Source organism: Pan troglodytes, chromosome 6 (genome assembly GCF_028858775.2).
Source record: "Pan troglodytes isolate AG18354 chromosome 6, NHGRI_mPanTro3-v2.0_pri, whole genome shotgun sequence".
NCBI lineage: Eukaryota > Metazoa > Chordata > Mammalia > Primates > Hominidae > Pan > Pan troglodytes.
In genome coordinates this window covers 117,675,630-117,701,370 of record NC_072404.2, presented here as the reverse complement: position 1 = coordinate 117,701,370, position 25,741 = coordinate 117,675,630, and the positions used below count along the sequence as shown (strand labels likewise).

At 61.8% G+C, this 25,741-nt stretch overlaps 1 protein-coding gene across 14 annotated transcripts in view; it reads right to left on the bottom strand.

The window, feature by feature from the left end:
• Positions 1-22,486, bottom strand: part of LOC112209800 (sterile alpha motif domain-containing protein 11-like) — a 231,895-nt gene extending 209,409 nt beyond the window's left edge. For 2 of the 14 annotated variants that reach the window (XR_010158646.1, XR_010158647.1), the window contains exons 1-14: positions 21,964-22,486; positions 20,899-20,990; positions 16,585-16,766; positions 15,833-15,883; positions 11,301-11,425; positions 8,236-8,325; positions 7,953-8,093; positions 6,046-6,208; positions 5,089-5,204; positions 4,852-4,930; positions 4,270-4,781; positions 3,936-4,060; positions 3,508-3,618; positions 2,371-2,563 (exon numbers count right to left, since the gene is read on the bottom strand). Coding sequence is in view for 8 of the 14 variants with exons in the window: in XM_063814966.1 (XP_063671036.1) it covers positions 3,133-3,408; positions 3,508-3,618; positions 3,936-4,060; positions 4,270-4,781; positions 4,852-4,930; positions 5,089-5,204; positions 6,046-6,208; positions 7,953-8,093; positions 8,236-8,325; positions 11,301-11,425; positions 15,833-15,883; positions 16,585-16,766; positions 20,899-20,990; positions 21,964-22,486 (2,586 nt within the window). In the remaining 6 variants the exon portion in view is untranslated. Of the gene's footprint in view, positions 1-1,098; positions 1,256-1,925; positions 2,564-2,583; positions 3,409-3,507; positions 3,619-3,935; positions 4,061-4,269; positions 4,931-5,088; positions 5,205-6,045; positions 6,209-7,952; positions 8,094-8,235; positions 8,326-11,300; positions 11,426-15,832; positions 15,884-16,584; positions 16,767-20,898; positions 20,991-21,963 lie in introns of those variants that run through there. The other 12 variants (XR_010158644.1, XR_010158645.1, XR_010158648.1 and 9 more) reach the window with 12 other exon arrangements.
• Positions 22,487-25,741: the final 3,255 nt, after the last annotated feature.

The following is a 25,741-nucleotide window of genomic DNA, read 5'->3' as shown; positions in this document are numbered from 1 at the left end:
CTACGCACTTAAAGAGGTGATAACCATAAGTTTGCAGGAAAAAAAAAATTGGAGAAGAGAAGGATAACACTATGCTACAGTTTCTTCTGAAAATGGATGAAGGGAATAGCATTTCCATTTGGAAATTCTCTCCTGGCATTTCAATATTTATGGATTCTGAATTCTGAGAAAAATCAGTTGAGAAATTAGGAAAATGGGAAGGAACATTCTAATTTTCCTGTGAAAATTACAGCTTAATAGTCAGTATAGAGAACTTACTGGCTTGAAGAAATGCACTGACTTCAAGTCAAGCAAGATGAGGAGGCACTGACATGTGGAGATGAAAGTTAAGGTGAACAGGACAGGAGCAGTAAAGGAGCCTCAGTCAGACTTTCTTGTATCTGTTGCTGTGTTACAAGTGTGTGTTCATGGCCTTGTCCACTGCTAACAGTGAACCATTTCTGCAAATATTAATGTGTTCATAGGCATAGTATATGTTTTACAAATCCTATGAGAGGTTTTCTAAGAAATGCCAAGTTTTAGAAACAAAATATGCCCTTAAATCGGCAATTTTGACAGTTGCTTCTTTCTAGTGCTATTCATCTTGCCAGGAGATCAGAATGTTATGTTATTTAAATGGTATTGGAGGGGATGATTGATGCCTTGTTTAACAATGTCATGTAAACAATGATTAAAGCATTAAGTATTTGTGGTGTTACCTTTCAATCTTTAAAGGACTTTTCTTTAGCATTTATTTTGTGATAATATTCATTTCTTTTTAATGTTTTCTCTATTAATGCTATTGGATTTTATAATCTTGTTACAATATGTTGGCTCATAATAATAATAAATCATCATTTGTTATCATATCTTTTTAAAACAGAAGACTACTAAAACTTTTCATATAATCCTGTTACAGAAAAAAACGACTATTTGCTTGTTATTATAGTCACTTATTATTTTTCAAAAACTTGTAAGTGAAGTGTTATGAAAATCATGTGAATTTGGAAATTCCCAAGCATTCTCAGAAATTCTATTTCCTTGTTCCCAAATCCCAATGATTAATATCTGCCAGGAGTTGGAAAACAGTGAAAGGAAGTAACATCCTATGTTGGATACCTGGTAGGGTTAGTGAAGAAACGTTATTGCTGAGCTCTGTGTTATGCTCACGAATGATGCCACTGAGGAAGTCACACTTGTTGAAAGGAACGCAGATACACAAAGAGTTCTGCTGCTGTCTGTTGGATAAGAACCCCCTGGTCGATTTCAGCTCCTACTGCAAGTTACAAAAATCAATCCACTGATAAATGAAAAGTGACCAGTGTGCTGGGAAATAACTTATTTTTTGGCTTCAGAGGAAATTTTATAAACAGTGCCAAGTGAAACGTAACAACAAACTACGAAGATGTTCATGAATTTCCCTCTGAAGCTGACAGCCGTATTTTAGCAGATGGAACTCCTACTATTAGCCCAACTCTTGGGTTGAAACAGTGTGTCCAGGAAACCCTATGTTAAAATGCAATGTGTTGGGGATATTGTTCCTCTATTTGCTTGAGTTAATTTTCAAATTAGTGTACTCTTGCTTAGCTGTGCTCTGAGGGAATGAACAAAAGATTGGTAAACTCTGATGGAGAACACTGGTCAGGCAGGGCACATAGAATCCCTGGGGATGGTGGTTCCTGACAAATGGGGGAGGAGGACCTGAGCCAGGCTTGGGCTGGGCTGGAGGAACATGAAGATGGGATCTACTCACAACCCCCAAAACTGAGGGGTCCTGGTAACACAGTATTTCACCCTCAGCCATACAAATTCATTATTTTTATGGATAAAATAGCTTTAAAAAACTAATTTACATTGAAATGTTAAAATATTTATATAGAGATTAGAAATATTTATATAGAGATTATTGGGAATCCCCTCCTAAAGCCCAAACATAAAAACTACCAAAAAAAAAAAAAAAAATTCCGTGTAGGCTAAGATTGCAAATGACTGATGGAATGTCATTTAAATTAAACATGGAAAATATATTTCCTCTTTAATAAAGATCTAAATTCTATTCTTTTTAGGAGCCTTCAGAAATGAAATTCAACTATTAAAAAAAGTATAGAGAAGCCTTTAGAAAAGAAACTTTTCTTTTGCTGTATTATGTATTAAAGAACTTTGATGAGAATAGTTCTAAAGTGTTTAATAATCGATTACACTGATGTTTCTAGGTATTGTGGGGAACACCTAGAAATTAAATCTTCATCTTTGGCAGCTCAGAGGCCTATTATTTTTAGGTAAAACAATTAAAATTTGCTTTTAATAAATCACAAATTTTGCAAGTTAGCCATTAATAGTAAGTGCTTTTCAAAGTTGGGCCCAATACATGAAAAAGCCAGAAAAACATACCTGCATTAGTTTTGCCCATCACCTTCTTATGCTGGCCTCAGGAGATTTATTAACAGCATTCAATATTTTAGGTAGGCTGGATGTGGTGGCTCATGCATGTAATCCCAGCACTTTGGGGGGCTGAGGTGGGAGGATGGCTTGAGGCCAGGAGTTCAAGACCAGCCTGGTCAACTTAGTGAGCCCCTCGGTCTCTCTGAAAAGAAAAAAAATTTAGGTATCCTGTGGCTACCTCCAAAAACAAACTCCAGAGGAACTGAATTTTTTTTTTATTTCATGTGTTGAGATAATGGCTTCTTTTGCAGTTACTTACGAAGAATTTAAGGGTCAGTAAAAATATTTTTTCATCCTTAATAACATGAATTCTCTAATTTGTATGTGATATAATGCTAGATATTGTGCCAAAAGTGTTACATAGACATAATCCATGCCCATTTTCAAAGATAATACTAATATAGAGAATAAGAATCATTATTATTGTAGTAATTATTATTTTAGTAATAGTAGTAATAATCAAAACAATTACATCAAACACTTATTAAACCCTTATTATGTGACAGGTACTGTGTAAGCAATTTCCACATATTAGCTCCTTAAATGTGATCACTAACCCCATGAGGTAGGTAGCATTATGTCCATTTTATAGATGCAGAAACTGAGCTTTGCAGAGGGAAAGCAACTTGCCCAAGGCCATGCAGGCAGTCACTGATAAGGGTGGGAAGCGAGAAGTTGAAGTCTGAGATGTAAGTTCACAGACACGAGTACTCAAACATGTACAAGATACTCGTATGACATGTGGGGTTGCTTGAAATATGTAATTGACTTTCCCCAGCACAAGAAAGTGTTTGGACAGATTTCAAAGGGATCTAACACTTCCTCAGAGGACTGCCCTATGACATAGGGGGACGTGGCCGTCGTGGGGGACAAGGGCTGCTCTCCTGTGCCGAGTTCTCGCTCCGGGGCCCGCAGGGTTGGTGGCTGCAGTGGCAGAGCCACGGGGAAGCTGGCCACGTAGAAAACTCGGCCCAGGCGCCTGGCCACCTGCAGAGAGATGGCCTGGTGGGGGCTGGCGCACACCCACCCAGAGCTTTCTGCCCACCTGTGGTCTGGAGACCCTGACCTCACTCCCCAGCATCTCACCTGGGCCCGGATCTTGAGGGCGGGCCCCAGCTTCAGCCCCATGGTGCTCAGCAGGTGCTCCTCCGTCAGCAGTGGCAGGGTCTCCCCGTTGATCCCCTGCTCCCTGAAGACCTGGAAGGGGGAGGGAGGGAGGGTGGGTCAGGACCCGGGTGCTGCTCCATCCTCCAGCCCAGCAGAGCCAAGAGGAGCTGTTTGTGCAGCTCACGGAAATTTTTTTAAAACAGTGATCTGTTGGGTTTGAGTCAGTGTCAGGCAGAAAACACCTGGCAAAAAAAAAAAAGGTGGGGTGCACAGTCCAGTCCCTGCTGCGCACTGCTTTTAGGGAGGGAGAGGCCGTTGGGGAATGGCCCTACCCCACCATCCTTTCCAGGGAGGTAGTGACTGCCAGCCAGCTCCAGCCCAGCCCCAGGAACTGGGGCCCCCCTTACCCGAGTGTACTCTCCACAGCCAAACAGGCCCCCCACGAAGCTGCAGACATCATCCACGGTCCACTTGGTGACGTCCTCAGGGGTTGGGGCCTCCTCCCCATCCACGGAGAGTCCCCCTACCGCGCCTGAGTTGTGGGGCGTGTTACTAGGGCTCTGGCTGGCTTTCCCATACCCGCCCGTCTCCTGACCGTCGTGTGCCCCAATTGCTGAGGTGGTGGATGGGTGCCTAAGGGGAATTTTCCTCCCCACGGCCCCTCCTCCCCCCAAGAACCTTCCACAGGCGGCCTGCCAGTCCTTTGCCCTCTGGAAGGATCTAGAGTGTGGGGGTGCCCACCTGTGAGGAAGTAGGGGCTGACGGCATAAGGGAAGCCCAGGGGCAGCGGAGGGGGCAGTGTGGACCCTGGGAAAAGCCCCTTCCCCTCGGCGCCGGCCCCTCCAGCTGGAGCTTGGCCCGGAGTGGGCCCCCTGCACCCAGCAGCTGCCGTCTCGGGGTCCTCTCCGTCCGAGTCTTTGGGGGGCTCGTCTTCCGAGCCATCTTGTGCCCAGAGCCTAGCCCCCGTCATCTCCTTGGACTCGCTGGGCCGCGCTGAGGCAGGGCCGGGACCCCCTTTCCGGGGGGCTCGCCGGGCAGAGTCCCGGGACGGGGTGGGGGGTCCGGAGACCGGGGGCCCCTGTGGGGGCAGGGCCAGCAGTGGCGCCGCGCCGTGGTTCAGCACCAGCAGGGCCCCGCGCCGCTGCAGCTCCTCGGCGCCGTCGTTGGGGCGCAGGGCGGTCTCGGGCGCCAGCAGCTGTGGGCGCGCGCCCTCCAGCTCCTTCTGCCGCAGGAGGTCGGCGGGCAGCTCCAGCCTGGGCCGGGGGCAGACGCGGGTCAGCCGCCTCCCGGGCCGCGCGGCCCCGCCCGCCTCCCCGCACCTACCGGGCCAGGTTCTGCTTCCGCAGGAGCTCCTGCTGCCGGGCGAACATCTCCGCCTGGGCGGGGGGCAGGAAGCCGTAGCCTGGTGGGGAGGGGGACAACGCGGGGTCGGGGGGTCCGAGGCGGTCCGAGCCGGCCCTTTGCAATCCCCTACCCCGTCCGTCTCGGCTCCGACAGGGGCAGGGACGGGTCCGCGGGCCTCCACGCGGGATCCCAGGGGATGCGCACCCGCCTCCTCACCTGGGGTCTGGCACAGAGCCGAGGGCACCCCCAGGAAGGGGGGCCTGAGATGGGGGCCCAGGGCGATGTGAGGGGCATTCTGCGGCGACAGCAAGGGGGGCGGCTGCGGCAGCTCCCTGTGGACGGCAGCGCAATGAGCGGCGTCCCCCCCGCCCCCATTCCCGTAAAGGCCCCGGCGCCCCTCCCCCGCCGCCTCCGCTAATTGCCGGCCCCGCGGGCGGTCGATGCGCAGCTCGTTATGGCCCCAGGTCGCGCGCCATCCCCGCCCCCGCCGGCGGCGCCAATTAATCTCGGCGGCGGCGCGGAGGCGCTGACCCGGCGGGCGGCGACGGCTGCAGCGGTAATTACTGCGCGGGGCGCCTGCCCCGCCTGCTCCCCTCCCCTGCGGACCCGAGCGGCGGGGGAAGCGGGGGCGTCATTAGCCGCAATCCGGGCGGCGGTGGAGGCAGCTGCAGACGCCGGGCTCAGCGGCCGGGCGGGGACTCGGTCTTCAGGCGGCCCCTCCCTTCTCCAGGCCCCCCGCCCCTGCCCCCGCCCCGCCTTGTCTCCTGGACCCGAGAAACCCGGGTCTGTGCCGGAGGCCTTGTCTGTGCCGGGAACAGATCCGGCGCCGGCGTCTAAATTTGAGCGCCAGCCAGGACCCCCTCTCCGCCTCCAGCTCTGAGTCCTCTGGCCGACCCCTCCCGACTGACCCCGGGGTTCCAGACTTGGAGCTCTCCCCTTCTCTGGCTTCTCCTCCAGGGAACCCCCTGATGGGCCTCAGCCTCCCTCACGCACCCCAGTGGCGCCCTCAACACTGCAGCCCAGATCGGTGTCACCCCCGAAACGCTCTGCTCGGACCCGAACCTAGACCTGAACACAGTGCTTGGCACTCTCGGGGCGCGTGCTGGTGGCTGAGAGCGTGGGGGTGCGGGCGGCACCCCAGAAACAAGCAGAGAACGGCAGCCACCCCAGTACCTCTCCGAGAAGGACGGGGCGGCAGCTGGGGCGGCGCCCTCCCGGTGCTGAGCCAGGCCCTGCTTCCGACGCTGACCGGCCGTGGAGGAGGGCAGGTGGGCTTCCAGGCCACTGGGGCCCCTCAGAGCTGCAGCTGCCACCTCCTGCCGGACCCTCAGGAGATCTGGGTGGGGAACAACAGCAGTGACCCCCCCCCGGCTATGCGCCCTCATCCTCCCCAGCCCGCGTCCTGGCGTAGAACACTGAGGTGGGGAACTGACCACACCACTCGGCCGTGTTCGGGCCCTGGGCTGGTCTCGGGCACGGGGCAGGAGGATGGGCGGCCACAGGGCCGAGACGGCAGACAAGATGCTGCGCGGGGAAGTGTCGGGAAAAGCTCTTCCCCGAAGGGGAGCCGGGTGCCTGGAGGCTTCTGGCCTGAGAGGCGGCTGAGCCTTGCGGGGAGGGGGCTGTGCAGACGTCCCGAGGCCACAGAGCCTGCGGGGTAGCGAGAGAGTCCAGGAGAGCCAGCCAGGGGCTGACCGCCCAGGGGACCCCCTCTTCGGTGGGAGGCAAGAAAATCTGAGGTCCCCATAGTAGACACGGCTGGCCAAAGCTTGTCACAAAGGCAAGGCAGCGCCCGTGCACGCACGCCACACTAGCACAGGGGTCGCCCAGTCCCGGCTGCGCAGGGTCACTGTCCCGCGTGGCCACACTCACCCCAATGCGCACGCAGCGCCCGCGTCTAAGGCGCCGCGTCCCAGGTCTCTCGGCCTCTCCCTCCCGCCCAGGCCCGGGCCTCCCGAGTCCCAGCAGCCCCCACTATGCAGGCTCCGCCAGCTCCACCGCCGCCTCTGTTTATAAATTAATTACCCGAAAGCGGAGGTGGGTCCCGCCCCAGGCCGGGTGCCAGCCCGCAGAGCCCAGCCGGCGCGACCGCCCGCATCGATCCCAGCGGGGCCCAGCGCCCCCGCGCTAGCTGCCGGGGTTATTTACAGCCGGCTCCGCGGCGGGGCGGGGGCGGGGGCGGGGGCGGCGGCGCGGCCTGATTGACAGCGCGCTCCCCGGCGGCCGGCGCCCCCTCCCCCGCGCGGCCAGCAGAGCGGCCCCAGGCAGAGCAGGGAAAGCAATTAAAAAGGAGGATTTTTAAATTATTAACATTTGGTGAATTATTCAGGCTCTTGGTGCCTGAGCTGCCCTGGGGGACGGTGCCTGGTGTGAGGAATCCTGCCTCCTTTCCCGGCGCCCCCACCCACCTCTAGCCCGAAAAGCCAAGCTCCCCTGCCAGGCGGGCGGCTGGGGCCTGGGAGGCTGAGTGCAGCGGGCAGGGGGTCCGAGTGCATCCCGGAGTGACCCCTGGAGAACGTCCTGAGGTGGGGTGGACAGGGTCAGGGCCGACCCGGGGGAAGGGGCAGCTCCTCCAGCTGGGGTCTCTTCAGCACCTGGGGAGTCCTGGTGGCCAAGTGCCCACTGCACCCAGCCCGGCCTTTCTGCTCACTGCCCCTCCCCAGGCTCCTGGGGCAGGCGTCTGGCAGGTCGGCGTCCACTGGCTGCATAGACGACTCACAGACCACAGGGTCCAGGAGCTTGCGCTCCTCGGGGAGTGCTGTGAAATGCCCACTGCCCACCCTCACCTGGGTCCACCCCAGACTCCATTTCTCTCTATATAAAATGTGAGCTAGTCATGACCCTAGGGACCTAGGGGACATGGAGGTGTGGCCCGCCCCAGGGGGCATGGGGCAGGACGTGTGGCAGAGGGGGTCCTCCAGGGACCCGCATCCAGCCTGGCCTTGGTGTCAGCAGGGCCTCAGCAACAGGAATGGCCAAGAACATGTGGCTGGGGAGGTGATGAGGGGGATCATGCCAGGGGGGGTCCTCACCGCGGCTGGGGAGGTGATGAGGGGGATCATGCCAGGGGCGGTCCTCACCGTGGCTGGGGAGGCCCAGGTGGTAGAGGCGCTGAGGATCCTCAAAGGTGCTGGCCTCGCTCAGTGCTGACACAAGCCGGCGATAATGGTCCTCCGGGGCCATGCTGGGCCCCAGCTCCGGCGGCAGCAGCAGCGCCTCTGCTGGGGAGGACCCGGGATAAGAGGTTTCTCCAGGCACTGCCGAGGACCACGCCCCTCTAGAGTGCCTGCTCGAGGTCCAGGGGACCCTCAGGGACTGCCCCCTCCCCTGGTGACCTGTCTCTCGTCCCAGCCACGCTCTTACTGTGAGGGGATTCGCTTCGTGCCCTCTTCTCTGAAAAGCAGTCGCTGCTGATATGGGGGGAGCGGCCCAGCCTCTTGCCCAACAGGTCACCTGCGGGAGGGTAGTGAGTGCCCACCTGCATCTCAAGGAATGGAAGGGGGACCCAGCCCCTGCTCCAGCTCAGCCTGGACCGCACCCACCATCTCTCAGGGGGCCCTTGGTCCTGGTGAGTACAGGCCTTGCCCAGCCCTGGCAGCCCCAGCCTTCAGCGCAGAGGACATCACGGCTGGCTGTGGCGGGACAGGGGCACAGGGGAGCTCTGACACTGGCCCTGGTGCTGGTGCGTGTGTGCAGAAGAGATCCACAGCAGACACTCAGCTGCCCCACCCGCCATCTAGCCTCTTGTGCAAGTTAACGAGCCGCCCTCTCATCCCCCTAGAGAATAAAAAGCTTTTGGTTTGACCAGGCACCACCTTCCCCTCCTGGATAGGAGTGAGGGTGGGCTGTGCAGGGTCACATGCCAGCGTGGGGTGAGACAAGCTGGGAAGGACCTCACACCTGACCTCTTCCTGCTCTGTGAGTCACTGGGCTGTGGGCCCCCCAGGCCGCCTCGAGGCGCCTCCACTCCCAGGCCTCCTACTTGGTCATACCCATCCCTGCCCCCAGAAGGCCCAAGTCCTCCTCTCTGGCCCAGTCCTGCCTGAGCTAGCACCCTGGCGTGGCTGTCATGCCCTTGTCCACCAGCCCAGCCAGGCTCTGGGCTTCTGGGGTGCACCTCCCAGTAGCTTCACCCACCTCCTCAGCCACGAGGCCAGCCCAGCCCTAGCCCCAAACACAGCCCAGCAGGTGGCAGAGGGGAGGCCCAGGCCAGGCCCAGCTCACTCTCCTGAGGTCCTCCCTTGGGTCCTGCCGACCACACCCATTCCAGACCACACCATCCATGTACCCATCTCCGACCCACCCCGAGCTCCTCCGAAGCCCCTGACTCCACGCCCTGGGGGTCTCCCAGGCCAGCCAGTGCCTCCAACTCTGGCCCCTCCTCATCCTCATGAGGGCTCTAGCTGGGTGGAGTGAGGGGCCACCCCCCTGTGACCCAAGACCTCCATGAGGCCTAGGCAGTGGGGCTCCCAAGCCCGTCCCCCCACAAGCCCTGCCGTCAGCTCCAGGCCTAATTCCTTTTTCTTATTCCCTTAATCTGTCATTTTAATCAGGCTGGGGAAGTGCGGCGGCCACACCGATCAATCCCACATTACAGCTGACAGAGTGGTGCTAATAACTTATTGATCCTGGCCCGGCTGCTATCAGGCCCGGCCCCAGAGAGAGGGTCAGTCCCACAGTCTGGTCCAGGGTCCCCACCTCGGTGACAGATAGGGTGGCTGGGCCCGGCGGGCGGCGGGGGGCACCTGGCCACACACGGATCCAGGCGCCACTGCTCAGGCCCCTGAGAAGCCATCGTCTCCCCCACAGCCTCCCGTGCCAGAGCTCGGTGGGCTGGGAGGGGGTGGGCCAAGGCTGGGGGAACCTGGCTCTTTTCCACACCTGCCACCTGGCCCACCATGCACATGCCCTCAGGGTTAGCAAGGCCTCTCACCTCCTGGCAATCAGTTTTCCATTGTACACAGTGGAAACTACCCTCTCCGTTCTGTGGGGGGCTAAGGCCTCCTCCTAGCCTGGGGGAGGTGACTGGGTGGGGGGGCCAGGTGGAAGGGGGCCTGCAACAAGACCGCAGGAAGGCCGATGAGGCCATGCTCACTCCTCACTCATGGACCCCAGCGGGTCTCAGAGAGGCAGATGCAGGACCTGCTCTGAGTCCCTCACAGCCCAGGGCCCAGGGAGGTGCAGCTTAGCGGGAGGGCCCGGGCTGGGAACAGGATGGATGTGTGGTTCCTGGGGTCACAGGAAGGGAGAAGAGGTGAATGCCCCCCAGGGTGAATGCCTCCTCCAAGAGGAAGCTCCGGGGAGCGGACCAGACCCTGACACGGAGTGCGTATGGGAGACCTGGACATGGGTCACAGGACACGCGAGGCCCTGTAGAGCCTGTGAGCCCGGAAGTGCACGAACACGTCCTGACTCCATGGGTGAGAGCTGCCGGGCAACCCCCATCACGTGCACCCCACAGGACCCCAGACACACACACGCCGGCACACGCACACGCGTGTACCTGAGGAGGTCTCCCTGTGTGAAGGCACAGGGGAGGGCCTGCTGGCTCAGAATATCTCAATCATTGTGGGGCTCCCTCCGCTCTGCTGGATCGATGGGGCAATTAGATTTTATCAACCGCCTCTCAGCTGTCTCCAACGCGGCATCAGAAGCTGCCCCCACCCAGCCCCACAAGGGCCTTCCTAGGTGCACGAGGACGCGGATGGGGGCCATGGATGGGGGACACAGATGGGGGTGGGCCTCCCCCACCCCTCCTTCCCAAGAGATGCAGGCCCTGCTGGGAACACCCCTGCCCAGGGTCCACAGGGCCTCAGGGGCGCCCCCGCCTCCTTTCACGGCCTGCCCTGGGGCTGAGGCTCTGCTGTGCCCCTCTCTACAGCAGTGCCCTCTGAGGGGGGCCTGGTCTCCCCACAACTGTGAACAGGCAGCAGCACCTCCCTCAGGCGCCGGATTCCTTCCCTCCCGGAACCCCATCCTTCCCGGAGCCCTAGAAGGCGGGACCGACCGGGGACCCCTTCCGTACAGGAGCCCTAGAAGGCGGGACCGACCGGGGACCCCTTCCGTCCAGGAGCCCTACGAGGCAGGACCAGTCAGGCGTGCGCTGCAGGAGTGCGTGCGTTCCTCCAGGGTGTGCATTTCTGAACCTCTGAGGCCACGCCTACGTCTGCCCTGTGAAAAGGGGGTGGCAGGGCCCCGGCTACTCCAAGCCCACCCCAGCGGCAGCCACAGCGGAGCCACCGCCTCTGCCTCCTGTCTGTCCCGCTGGCTGGGATTAACACAATTACTGTCACATGCAGCCCCTGGGGGACAGGCCGCTCCTCCTGCCTCTCTGGCTGCCTGCCAAGGCTGCTGGTGCTGAGTGGAGACGCCACCGTCCTCTGGCCCCACAGCCCCGACCCCGCCCTCAGGCCCCCCGTGCTCCTCACCGGCGGGTCGCAGGCCAATCTCCAGGCTGCCTCTCTGGAATTCACAGCGGCTCTGATGCTCGGGCATAACGAGGTGGCGGCTGCGGTGGACGCTGGATATGAGGGTGGGAAGGTTGCCATCCTGGCTGCAGAACGAGACCGGGAAAAGCTGACCCCGTGGGCAGCTGCGAGGCTGGAGCCCAGCCTGGGCACAGGGAGCGCCTAGCTCTGTGTGTGAGCGTGGGGATGACCTCTGAGTGCCACGTTGCTGTGCCCACGCCTCGGCATGTGGCCCGTGACACCACTGTGTGCACACCCACGCAGCACCCGAGTCAAAGCGACACAGAACCTGGCACTGGGACCTGGGACCCCACGGCTGCCCCAGGGAGGGTCTGTGTGGAGCAGCCAGCCGGCTCTGCCTTCACGCCCTCCACAGGGAATCGCACAGTTATCTCACTCCCTGCCTCAAAGGAGGTCGAGGGGCCCACCAGGCAGAGGAACCCCGCCCGGGAAGAGGCCGATCTGCTTAGGGGCAGTCCTGCAGGACAGGCCCCAGGAGAGAATATGCCACATGTGAACCATCCCCTGACCCCCGATTTCTGCACACGAGGAAACTGAGGCCCAGACCACAGTCCTGCAGCTGATGAGACGTGCCCCACGCACACAAGGCACTGGCAGACACGTGCAGCTCGCACCAGGCACCAGGGCTGCGTGCTCCAACCTCCCGCTGTGCCCCCGGCAGGCGGGGGCTTGGAATCAACATGCCTTTAACTCTTTTCTTCCCTCATTTCTCCTCTTCTTGCTAATTCAGCCGAATCCCACATCCACAGAGTCCCAGAGAGCAATGAGACGAACTGTGTGGAGCACGGCCCTCCACCCCTTCCTGGTTCCGTGAGCCTCTCCCCAGTCAGCAGAGAAGGGGCTCAGGGTCCAGGCGCCACTCCCTGAGCAGCCCTCCTGCAGCACAGCCCCTGCCCACCTGTAACGCAGCAGCCTCCTGGCTGCCCACCTGTAACACAGCAGCCTCCTGGCTGCCCACCTGTAACGCAGCAGCCCCCTCCCCCCCGCCTACCTGTAACGCAGCAGCCCCCCCCCTGCCCACCTGTAACGGAGCAGCCTCCCCTGCCCACCTGTAACGGAGCTGCCCCCCTGCCCAACTGTAACGCAGCAGCCTCCCTGCCCACCTGTTAACGGAGCAGCCTCCCCTGCCCACCTGTAATGCAGCCGCCTCCCCTGCCCACCTGTAACGGAGCAGCCTCCCCTGCCCACCTGTAACGCAGCAGCCTCCTGGCTGCCCACCTGTAACACAGCAGCCTCCTGGCTGCCCACCTGTAACGCAGCAGCCCCCCTCCCCCTACCTGTAACGCAGCAGCCCCCCCTGCCCACCTGTAACGGAGCAGCCTCCCCTGCCCACCTGTAACGCAGCCGCCTCCCCTGCCCACCTGTAACGCAGCAGCCTCCCTGCCCACCTGTTAACGGAGCAGCCTCCCCTGCCCACCTGTAACGCAGCCGCCTCCCCTGCCCACCTGTAACGCAGCAGCCTCCTGGCTGCCCACCTGTAACGCAGCAGCCCCCCCTGCCCACCTGTAACGCAGCAGCCTCCCCTGCCCACCTGTAACGCAGCCACCTCCCCTGCCCACCTGTAACGGAGCAGCCCCCCTGCCCACCTGTAACGGAGCAGTCCTGCGCAGTGACCTGGGAGCCTACCCTAAACCTCATTAAATAGCTCCCGGCTCCCCTGACCTGGGCTGGCTGGAGCTGGGCTAATCCAGGGCTGCCCCTAAGCAGATCCGTTTCAGCACCAAAGACTCCCAGGCTGGGCTCTAAACCTTCCAGGAGACCTAGATGACGGCTCTCCCCCACCCCCACCGGCTCCCAGTGGGAAAGGAAGCCCCCCCCAGGCACATAGGAGGGCAGCTGGGTGGGAGTAAGTACTTTATGGGATTAATCGGCAGCGAGTCTCATCCCTTCCATGATCCTAATCGACGCGGGGGTGTCAGGAGAGGACTGCTGGCCTCAGCATGGGGTGGGGGCTGAGGGCTGGCCTGGCAGTAGCCACAGCTGCCATGGAGTTCTCCCCAGGGGTCCCCCCTCTGATGTCCCCGGGACGCCTGCAGGAGGAGAACTAGCTTCCCAGAGACTCCAGAGGTTGGGGGCTGGCCGTGAGCCCCGAGCCTGGCGCCCAGAAGGAAAGTGAGGGAGGGCCTAATAGCTGGGTGGAGGGGCTGTGGCTGGGCAGTGGCACCTGGTGGGGAACTGGGTGCCACCTGCCCTCCCCGCCCCTGGTCTCTGCCTTGGAGTTTGCTCCTGAGGTTCCGACGCAGCCTGGCCTGGCCCGGCCCCTGAAAACCTGTTCTGGTCACTTGGCCACTCAGTGAGTCAGTTATGCCAGTTTTATGTAAAGAAACATGCCCTGGACGTCCCAGAGTGGAGAAGCAGGAACCCGGCCCGGGCACACCAGCGCATGGTCCTCGAACCACAGAATGCCCTCTGCACCCTGCTTTGCACAAGGGACGAAGCCCCTGAGAGTCTCTGTGGTGGGGCTGGGCTGCAGGTCAGGAGGTGGGGAAGCTGGGAGAAGCAGTCAGGGCTGGGGCACGAGGCGCAGGAAGGAGAGGGGGAGGGGGAGGCCAGAGCCTGGCAGGTGTGACCCCAGCTGCCCACGCAGGGGACTCCCGCCACCGCCCCTCAGTGATGACCACACGGTCTAGCCCTTGCCCATTTTCCCACCAGCTCAGGGGCCCAGGAGAGAGGGGCCAAGCCCCCGCCTGCAAACAATGGCTCGAGGAGCATCTGCCACCCCGGGTTCCTGAGGCAGAGGAGGACGGCCTGGGGCTCTGCTGGCTCCAAAAGGCAGGTGGTCACTGCAGAGCCAGCCAGACAGGGCGAAGGGGATGGAAGGACAGACGGACAGATGGGCGGAGACCAATGGACGGGAGGAAATGAACACACAGATGGAGTTGGCCTGGCAGTGTGTTCTGTGGGAGGCTGCAGAGGCAGAAGGACCCAGGGACAGGCCGAAAGAAACACAGACATGGCCTGGGAGCCCGTGTGGGTTCAGGGACCACCACCCACTCTGACCGGACACCAGGGTCAGGTCAACAGCTGGAGGCTTCAGTCCACTCAGGCGTGTGCTGGGCCTTCTCCTCCGGGGACCCCAGCACGCCCTCCCCTCTGACCGAAATCTCGCCCTTGGGAGATTCAGAAACTCATCCTAGCCCCTTCTAGGGCCCGTGCAGGATGGAAGACCTGGCCTCTTCCTAGGGTACCCCAGGCTGTCTGCCGTCAGTGCTGCCGAGGGACGCTGCATTCCCGAGGCCAGGCGGACGGAGGAGGGGGCTGCAGGCAGGAGGAGCCGTTACTGGAGCGGGGTCGGGGGGACCGCAGCTAGGTTTCCCTACAGGCCTCGCTGACAAATGTATTCTGTAGTGTCCCAAGTAAAAGGCTCATAAAATGTCATCAGTGTTCATGACATTTCATAAAAATGATCAGGTGAGCTGGCAACCCCAAAATGAGGTGGAAATAAGTTTAAAGATGTTTTTATTGTAATTCGGCTCTGAGATCCAGACATTCTCAGAGACATAAATAATAACACATCTGGCGTGGAGCCAAGACACGCAGGTCCCCTGGGCCTTCACGGCTCTGGCCCCAGGAAGCTGGCCTTGTGGCAGACGCCTCCTTCCTGCCTTGCTGCCCTGGAAGCCACAGGGTGAGACCTGACCCCATTGACAGAATCCACAGCTGGGCTCTGTTCACAGACTTACCACCCACTTCCCCCTGGAGCCAGGAACTCGGGTCCCCCAACTCCCTTGACCTCTTCCCCGGGGCTCTTCATTTTTATCTCCTTTCCACATCCTGGAATCACACCCCCTACCGTCCTGCTTCCACAGCCTGAATCCAATCCCCTGTCTGCCACGAGGGCCTCCAGAGGGACCTTCTCCAAACATACACCTGGTCACTGCCCTGCTCAAGAACTTTCGGTGGCTCCCGCCTGGAGGACGGTGCCCACAGGCCCAGCATCCATGACTCCTCAGCATCCAACTGAACCAGAGCTGCCATGTTCACTCCTCGTCCCTCCTACACGCCCTTCCCTGTTCCTCCACTCTGCAGACATCCCCTCACCTTAGTGAGCTCCTACACACCCTTCAGGGCCCCACTCACACATCAGCATTCTCACCTCCTGGTGGGTCTCTAGGAGGGTGGGAAGGGGGAGGTGACAGCCTCATTTTTGGGCTCAAATGGCCAGTCTCACATGGGAGGAAGTGCACTCTAACTCCAGGGCCGGGCTGCCCAGAACTCACACCTGAGCTGCTGCCGAGAGCTGCATCTGACTGGGTCTGGGGTCCCTCAGTCCCAACTGGGTGCAACACTGTCTGCCTCCCGGGCTGGGGGACAACCTTGCAGCACATGTCAAACCTGGCAGACACTCAGTAAGCATCACAGCATCAGCTCACGCTGAGACAGCGGACAGCAGACAGCAGGGCACGGGCAGGGGTGGGAGGGAGGGAGGGGAGTCATGGCCCCCTCTTATGCACGCACAGCACGGCTCCTACCTGCAGGACGCCTCTCGGAAAGAGATGTTCACGTCCCAGTGGGTGTGGACTCTGCAGGAAGGGAAGCAGAGGTCCATGTTGCTCTGGAGGCCCCTGACCCCAGCCTCAGGATAGTAGGGCATGCGCAGACCTGTCTCGGGTCAGTGCCCTGCTGGGCCACAGCCCTGGGCAGTGAACGAGGGCGGCTGCCATGCCCAGCACCACCTGCTACTGGCTCAACATGCTGGGGCCTCCCACTAGGACAGGCCCATGGGCCAAAGCCAGCTCCTGGCCTCAGCAGACACACGCATCAGGAAGAACAGAACCGAGGCCCCTTCTCCCTCTTGCTTGTTGCCGTGCACTCAGAGGAGCCCTCCTGTTGTACTGCAGGTGGGGGCCGAGGCTGCTTCTGCACAGCCAGTCACGATTCTGAATGGAGCTCCCTGTTGCTAGAGCTGCTCTCTGGCCAGACTGGGACCCGGTCAGCAAGGGTAGCTGGAGCGTCGGCCCAGGAAGGTGCAGACCTCTGGGTCCCAACTGCTGCCAACCTGCCTCTGCCAGTGAGCGCCGCAGAGCAGAGGTGGGAGGGGACGCCAGACGGGGCAGATGAGGAAACAGCTCCTGCCTGCGACCCACACAGGACCCCAAAAAGACCAGCATCTGAGGGAAGGTGTGGGAGGCCGGTGTGGACACTCTCATCTGAGCAGCTGAAGGCCTGAAGCTCCAGCCCCACCTGAGCCTTGCGCCTTCCTGTCCGGCCCTGGTCCAAGTACCTTCTCTTCATGATACGGATGTGCGGACCATCCTCCTGCTTCAAGCCTGGCCGCCGCCCACAGGTGGGGCCACTCCCGTCGCTGTCACCATCACTTGCAGAGAAGCTGGGAGTTCGCTCCTTCTTCAGGTTCCGGGCGGCAGGCAGGGCAACTGTCCTCTTGTCTGCCAGCCACCCCCGGTTCTGGTGGGGCAGGAGGAGAGGAAGGTGGGGCAGGAGGAGAGGAAGGTGGGGCTGGACCGGGCCGTTCCATCTCCCGGGGGTCTGCCCTGGCCTCACACCCCAGGCCGAGCCCCAAGCGTGGCAGAGGTGCCCTCAGAGCAGCCATCCTCTCTCTACCTGCCTCTGGGATGCGCCTGGGGCCAGCAGGAGCCACAGCTGGCCAGAGACCCAGAGGAGAGCCGAGAGACGGGGCCGCAGTTGGGCATCCCCCTACAGACGACGCCCACTGGCTCAGCCCTCCCCTGCCCCACCCCACGCCAGCCTGGTTGGCCCAGCCCTTGAGGATGCTAGAGGGTCCTGGCCAACTCCAGGGCCTGAGTCGGGGCCACCCCATGTGCGACAGGCCTCCGTCCTGGGCTTGTGTGGCCCCTCATTCCCAGCTCCCTTCTTAGGGCCCCTGCGTGTCTCCTGGGATCTGCTTGTGGCCTGGGGCTGGTGCTAGTGGACGTGCACTCAAATGCGCACGTTACCTCCGTGTATCTGCCTGCCAATACCACCCATATTTTGTGACCCTTCTGCCCACCACACCCTGCCACCGATGCCAACGTTGACAAGTGAATGCTCTTTTCTATTTCATCAGCGCCACGCACAGCCCGGCTCAGGGGCAGCTGCAGCCTGGTGCAAGACAACTGGCAACTGTCTGAGCTGAACCCTCGCAGATTGCAGGCCCCAGGGCTCACAGGTCACCAGACGAGGAGCCCTCACCAGCCCAGGTCCTCTGTTCTGCAAACCCTGCCCCGCATTTCTCACAGGGCTTCTTTTTCCCATCTCCCTTGCACCCACGGAACGAGTGTGTGGAGCTGTGGGTGCCTCGGGTGGGAGCACAGACGCGTCCGCTGTGGTCCCTGCAGAGCACAGCCGAGCCCCGAGCTGACGCACACACGCGGCGGACATGCCCGCAGCACCCTGCACAGCACACCAGCGCCGGCCCAGCCCCAGGCACTTCCGGACTCCTCCAGTGTTTCTAGGTCCTGCCACCCCCAGGAAAAAAGGAAAGTTATTGATTATTTTCCAGTGGGCGGGAGGCTTTTTTAAACGTAGTAACAGGCCGCTGGCTCCGGGAGGTGGCAGAGCCCTTGAGAGCGTCTAACTAACTCCCTCCTCCGTTCGGTCACCAGGGTCTCCTCAGACTTCCTCCCTCCCATTGCCACAACACAGCCCGGAGCTTGGGGATGAGGCTGTTAGGAGGGTGTCCCCCTCAGACCTAGAAGCACCATCACCTTCAAATGCACAGCCCCGGCGCCAGCTTAGTTTGGGCAGTGCCCCCTCCCCAAGGGTTTGGAAGCTGGAGCATCCCCCCACCCAGGTGGAGGCCCCCGTCCCAGAGCCACGTCTCCCCTCACCGGCCACTGGGCCTGCGCCGGGTCCCCTCTGCTCTCTCCACGACAGCTCACTGGGAAAACGCAGCACTGCTGGGCAAGGGGTGGGGCCTGGGGTCCGAGGCTGAGACCCTGCCCTGACCCTGGGCTGCCCCCGACACCAATGACCGCAGAGCGTGGCCAAGGCCGAAGCTATGATGCCTGTCTGTGCCCAGGCCTCCGCGTGTCAGCTGGAGCTCGGGGGTCCCTTCAACAGCCACAGCCTGTCCGGAGTGTGCTGTGCTGGGAAGTCCCGCTTAGCTCTGCCCTTCTGCAGCCCAACCACCAGGGCTTAGAGGCTCTGACAGCCTCTCCTCTCCCACCTCTCTTCTTTTTTATTTTTTTGAGACGGAGTCTCACTCTGTCGCTCAGGCTGGAGTGTGGTGGCACAATCTCGGCTCACTGCAAGCTCCGTCTTCCGGGTTCACACCATTCTCCTGCCTCAGCCTCCCGAGTAGCTGGGACTACAGGCGCCCGCCACCACACCTGGCTAATTTTTTGTATTTTTTAGTAGAGACGGGTTTCACCGTGTTAGTCAGGATGGTCTTGATCTCCTGACCTTGTGATCCGCCCGCCTCGGCCTCCCAAAGTGCTGGGATTACAGGCATGCGCCACCACACCTGGCCTCCCACCTCCCTTCTTTTGAGAAGAAGACACAATGCTTTGCTCTCTGCTTCTTGTCTGTGGGATGGGGAAGAGAGGGAAGCAAGGACCAGAAGACTGCCCCTTGGAAGGAGGCCAGGGCTGGCTGGGAATGGAGCCCAGGCTGTATACCAGCCTTAGCCCCGTGATGCGCAGAGTCGGGTGTGGGGACACACCGGCACCCCAGCCACGCCCCAAGGCACCTGGAGGGCAGGTCTGGGGTGGCTGATGGGGGTGCTGAGGACCAGGACAGCTTCCCTGCCACCCACCCTGCCCAAGGACAGAACACACCTCCTCCACACTAGAGACCTCAGCCACAGCACACAGATCTGAAAACTCGGCCCCTGACAGTACCTCCTCTTAGAAGGTGCTTGGCCTGCAGGGCCCCTGTGCAGGGTCCCCAAGGCACATACACACTCATATTCTGCCCCGGAGCATCTGTGACCCTGAGGTGCACATACCTGCGGATCTGGCATGGGGCTTGGGGGAGGCAGCCTCTGAGTAAGAAACATGGGGGCTGGAAAGAAGGGGCCCCTGGAGTTGCTTCCTAGGGGAAGGGTGTGGGACAGGCCTGGGAGGGACTGGCAGAGGCAGGCCTGGATCTGAGCCGTCCCTCACGCAGGGCAGGGACCTGGGAGCCCCAGGTGGGGGGGCATCTCCTGGCTGTGGCCGCGGGATGGGGAGGAGATGCTCACGCAAGCAATGTCGGAAGAGACTGACGCTGGGCTCAGGCTGTGTGCTCCCCACTCCTGCGGGAGCCCTCAAGGGGGCCGCTCAAATCCAAACAGAGACCCAAGGCTAGGCAGCGGGCTGCCCAGAGGAGCCCTCTCCAGCACCAGCTGCTTGAAAGGAGGGAACTGGGCCTCTTGCCCCGGGTAGGTCTGTGACAGCAGACGGGGCTGCCGGCTGTCTGCACACCTGCCTGGGAACTCTGTGAGCTGCCTGCCTGTGCGTGCAGGTCCATGTCGGATTGTGTGTCAGGTGGGCACATGGGTGAGGTGCAGCTGTGTCCCCTTCCCCTGCCCAACATGCTGTATGTCTGAGGGACCAGCTGTCTTCACAGGTGTGTCTGCAGCCGCCCAGCCCCCTGGCTACCGCACTCATGGCTCACAGGCCCCTGGGCATCCCCTCCCCCATCCTACCTCAGGCCCAAAGCAGGCAAGTGGAGGTACGCCCGGGACCCTCAGGCCCATTTTGCACCTCTGCCTCTCCTACCCCTTCCTGGAAGAAGGGGTTCCTGAGTGTGTCAGGAATTGCAGGCCCCACCCCCAGCAGCCATGGCCCTAATTGGCTCCAAACTGGTCCTTCCCAACAGGCATTCTTCCTTTTCAGATCAATCCTCTAACCCTCGCTGCCCAACTAGGGGGCTGGAGACTGGGTGGGGGGGTGCACGTGCCTCCCTGAGCAAAAGGCAGCTCCCAGCATCCCCGTCTCTCCTGCCTGCTCCCTCAGTGAGGGTGTCCATAGCTGTCTACCCTGGGTTGGGGCCTTGAACCAGCCTCCGACTCCAGTTCCCTGGACACCAAAGGCCCACACTGCAAAGACTCTGCCCCTGGCTAGCCTCTGCCCCTGGCTAGCCTCTGCGTCCCTAGGACACACTTCGACGTCCAGGCCCTTGCACCCTCTGGCCTTCAGCACCCAGAGACACAAGTCACTCACACCCAAGCCTGTAACTCCCCAAAATGCTGTCGTCCCAGAATCACACCTCACCAGCTGGGCCAGAGAACACGGTGACCCCCAAGCGGTGACAGGGCACAGTGCCAGGCCCACGTTGAATTACTCCTCCCAGGGAGAAGACCCTGACCCAGGACTCGAGGATAAGCAGCTAAAAGGCACCCAAGGGGAGGCTCTAAGACAAGCGCGGCCCCCCTGTCTCCACTGGGGAGGGCGCTCGGGTGCCCGAGGACTCCTCTCCCGTCCAGGTAGAAGTGCTGGGAGAGCACGAGGTAAAGCCGCTTCCCCCTTCGGAGGCTCCCTCCAGCACACCCGCAGGGGTGAGGTTAGGACTCTCGATCCTGAAAACCCTGAAAACCGCAGGGACAAGCTCCGCAGGGGAGAGTAACTCCCAGCCCCAACCGAGCCCCGCATCTCACCACCGGGGAGGATATTCGGCAGCCCGGGCAGTCGCAGATCGGAGGATGCACCTGCAGGATCCCCTTGGACATAAGCGTCTTCAGACTTTTCCCTGCGAGCAGAGCCGAGGCAGACCGTGTGAGGGAGCGGCACGCTTCTGGGCGCAGTCAGCGGCAGGGCCAGTACCCCCTTCCCGGCTCGTGGACGAAATACACCCCGAACCCCACACCCACCTCGGCCCGACTTCCCAGCCCGCTTCCCGCCCCACCCTCGCGAACGCCGCAGGGATCTGCTGGGCTCTGCAACTCCAGCCCGGGTGGAGCGCCCTCCCCCGACGAAGGGCCTGGGCGTCCCCACCCGGCGCCCCTCCTCCCGCGCTCCACCCTCTCCCCGGCCCCGAGGGAACCGCCGGCCGGGCCCAGAAAGGCTGAGTCCCGGAGCGGTGAGCGGCGCCGTCGGGACCCTCGGCCTGCGCGGCAGGAACAGGCGGCCACCGCGGAGCCACGCACCGCTCAGGTCCCGAACTTTTTAACTCCCCGCGGCGCCTGGCGCTCACCGCGCCCCCTGTGTCCCGGCTCAGGCGCCCCCGCGTCGCACCCTTGGGCCCAGGCGCCCGCAGGCGCCAAAACAGGTTGCGTGACCTGGCGCCGCCGCTCGGGCTCCGCGCGCGCCCCCGCGCCGCCCCGCAGCCTCCCCCGCCGCGCGCTCGCACCCGGCCGCACGTGCGCCCCTCTAGTCTCTCCCGAACCCGGGGCTCCGCGCCCTCCCAACCCGCCTCCTGCCCGCTCTCTCGAGTTCCCGTAAACTTCCTTCGGGCCTTAAGGCCCAGGAGCCTCGCAGAGACCTTCCGAGCGGAGGGAGCGGCCCGCGAGCCCCAAGCGCTGTGGCCCAAGCTGGGAGGAGGTGCAGCGGGGGGCGATCTGTCCGTGTTCACCGAGGCCTCCGCGCGCGGCGGGGGTGTCCCCGCGCAGCCCTGGAGCTGCAGCGCCCCCTCGGCCGAGCCGGAGGCTCCCTGGTGTCCGAGTCGGGTAGGGGGTGGGGTCGGGGCCGGCGGGTCCCGGCAGCGAAGGGAGGGGCGGCGGCACCTTTGTGGCGGATGCTGCGCTTCCAGTCCTTGGCCGTCTCGCGGCCGCTGACGAACTGGAACTCGTTGGGCGTGAGCCACTCGCCGCGGTGGCGGATGGACGGGCCCTTGCTGCCCTGGCAGAGTTTGCGCACGTAGAGCAGCGCGCGGATGGCTCCGCACTCCACCTCGATGCACGGCTCGCCGTTGTCCAGCAGCGGCTGGAAATCCGGGGCCGCGGCCGCGGTGGCCGAGAAGCGCTCGAGGGCCAGCGGGTCCCTGGACAGGTGGAGGTGCGGGGCGGCCTCGTGCGGGCTGAGGTAGGCGCGCGGGGGGCGGAGCGGCGGGGCCAGCAGAGCCTCGTAACCGGCGGCCGAGGCGGGCAGCGAGGCGGCCGGGGGGAGGGCGGCCGCCGCGGGCAGTGGCGCCAGGTAGCCCGGCAGCGGCGGCAGCGGCAGCGGCAGCGCGGCCAGAGTCGGGTGGAACGTGGCCAGAGCCAGGGCCAGGTCCTCGCGGCCCGGGAACTCCTTCTTGACCGCCGGCATGGCGCCCCGGTGGCTCCGCAGCCCCGCTCTCCGCCGGCGGCAGCAACTTATTCCGGCCCGGGCTGGAGTTGGGTCGCGGGGGCCGGGGAGGCGCCTGGCCGCGCGCCCACCCCGTCCGCTACTGCGCCCCGGCGCCCGCAGCCGCCGCCTACGCGCCGCCCGCCAGGCCTCCCCGGACTGCCCAGCCGGCCGGCGGGGCCTCAGCGGCCGGAGACATGGAGCTGCTATCGATCCCGGATCGACTCGCCGAGCGCCACAGTTCCAGGGCCTTGGGGCTCCGCGGGGCGTCTGGAGTCCCGCGCCCCGGCCACCAGCGCCCGCGCCCGGGGCAGTCCCACCCCCGGCTCGCCGACCCACCCGCCAGGCCGAGCCCGGCAGCGAGGAGTCACGGAGTCCCCGCCCCTCCCGGGGGTCCCAAGCCCCCGCCCCGCCGCCCGGGCCGCGTCAGTCGTGCACCCGCGTCCACTGGCGCGCGCCCGCCCGGCGGGGACTTGGGAGACTCCGCCGCCGCCGCCGCCGCCACAACTTGGCCCATTTAAAAGGCCCCGGCGCGGCGGGCGGCGCGGGCTCCCGCGGGGGGTGCGTGACGGCCGACTCGGGGCATCCGGCGGCGGCAGCGGGACAGGGCTGCGGCCCCCGGCACTATCCCGAGTACCGAGTCACTGCTAGCGGCTGGAATCCAGGACTCCGCGCGGGACTGGGATGGGCTGGGCTGGTCGCGGACCGGGCTCCTCTCGGAGGGAGGGAGCTGGGGGCTGCTCGCCGGGGTGTGAGCGTGCGCCGGCGGCTCTGGGACTTTGCACAGCGAATCTGATGGTGGGCGTTGGTGTCCGGGAGGGCGTGGGTGGTCTCCGTGCACCTGCAGGGAGCGAGGTTGTGGATTTGTAGTGTGTTGCCTGGGCAAAGTGTTCTGTGAATAACAGGGCAGCACCTCCCCGCCCACTCGTTCCCCTTCCTATGCACTTCACAGGAGTGAGTTCGCCCGAGCCACGGAGTTCCTGTTTAGTCTTTTGCAGATGACGCTGAGACAGAAAGGTCAAGTAACTCTCCTGAAGTCACACAGCTGTTTCAAATGCAGGATGTCTCACACCAGGACCGCGCCAGGGCCATGGTGTGGGGCAAGAGCTTCCTGTCACCCCACACCTCCCAGCAGGAAGGTGGTGTGGATCCGAGGCAGGGTGAGGGTGGGGGATAGCGGGTTGGCAGGGTGCACGGCCTCCCACTAGGAGGAGCAAGGCTAGTGAAGCAGGACCGGCCACACCACGTCCACCTTGGTGCCTTCTGACAGGTCAGTCTGGGCCCCAGTCCCTGGTTCCTGGTGAGCTTCCTGTCACCCCACACCTCCCTGCGTGCCCAGATCGGCATTGCATCTGGAGCGTTCCGAAGAGAAACACAACCTGGGGGCGTTGGTAACAGCAGGTGAGACAGCCTTGTCCTGCCCTGCTGTGCCGTGTTGCATCCACTAGAAAGGGGCCTCCTGTTCTGACCCCGGCCCCTGCCCTTGAGATGCAGCTGGCATGTCCCTGTGGGCATCTCCCAGAGCAGGTCCAGGGGTGAGTGGGCCACAGGCCTGTTTGCACAGGTGCCTTCTTCGAGGGAGGGAACAGCCCACCACCACCTCCTGCCAGACCAGCTTCCTTGAGCATAAACCTGACCCTGGGTGACCACGCTGGGCTCCTTCACCTTATCTCACCAGAGGCTTCTGCTGGTCCCACAGTCAACCTGCGGAGTGAGGTCTGGGCCAGGAGTGCTCTGCTCAGACAAGGAACATGCCCAGAAGCCTCCCCCGCTATCCTGGCCCTGTTCTGTGGGGGCTCATTGGTCTGTTGGGGTCTTGGGGGCCAGGTGGGAGTGTGGGTGTGAGTGTGGGTGACCCTTCCTTATGTGGCCACCCTTGGCCCTATCAACCTGTCTGCATCCAGGACCCCAGCACATCCCTGACCCCAGCTGTGGCTGCCAGTGAGTTCCTGTGCCTTCCTCTCCTGAAGTCTGTGTCTTCTCCCAGGTCTGATACCATGTGGAAAGTCTGCTCCTGGGGTCAGCTGGAGGCCATGTGGACTGGCCCTGAGTGCCCACTGTCTGGCTGCAGCCCTGACCCTACTGCCCGTGTGTGGGCTACTAGGTTCACCTGCACCTGACCCTCCTTCTAGGTTCGCCTGCACCTGACTCCCTGATGTTCACACAATGATTTGGGGAGGGAGGCTGGGGAGGCGCAGGTCTGCATGGCAGTGCCTCTCAGGGTCTGAGGCCCTTGGGCCAGGCCTCTCCTCTGACCTGGGCCAGCAGAGGGGCCTCCTTTCCCTTCCAAGAGCCCTCCCCTGTTCACCAGCATCTCATCATGCTCAGGCCCACAGTGTGGTTAAGGAGGGGCATGGGGCTGGCCCTGGGTTTCTGGCTGGGTGTGGGGGCCAACCCGGGCCCATGGTGTCTTCCAGAAAAGACCCTGACTGGGTCCAAAGCTGGAGGCACCCCTCTATCCTCACTGTCCACTCCCTGATGTTCTGGAGGTCCCTCCAGGGGCTGGGTGAGGAGGCCTTCCCCACCACCTCCTTGTCTTCCTGGGAAGCAGGCACCTGTTCAGAGGCCACTTTCCCACAGGAGCAGGCTCCTCACCCCCAGCATCACCCTTTTCTGTGGGGTTGTGCCCCTTCCTTGGTCCTGTCCACTCACACACTCATATCCTGTGTCCACTCACACACACCCGTGTCCGTGTCCATGTTCACACCTGTTCTGTGTCCACTCCCACACACCTGTGTCCACTCTCACACCTGTATCTCATTCGTGTCCACTCGCTCACACCTGTACTGTCTGTGCCCACTCACACATGTCCTGTATCCACTCGCTCACACCCATGTCTCATGCCCGCTGGCTTACACCAGTCCCGTGTTCACTTGCGCACCTGTGTCCCATGTCTTGTGTCTGCTCGCACATCTGTGTGATGTGTTCACTTGCTCACACGTGTCCTCCACTACCACACCTGTGTCCCATGCCCACTCACACACCTGTCTTGGTCTGGGACACCTGGGCCCCACTCTCCCCTGCACTCCTCAGGCTGGTGGCAGAGGCCAGAGGAACGGAGTTTTGGCGCTGGAATCATCCTGAGCGAGGCAGGGACCTGGCGGTGTGGACTTCCCCGCCCCTCCTCCGGCCCACCGAGCCCCGCCTGCCTGGGCCTTGGTGCCTCTGTCGCTGCTCCGGGTCCCCCTGCTGGGGCCCCTCCGCTGCTGGGCTGAGGCTGGAGCCTGCCTCCCGCCA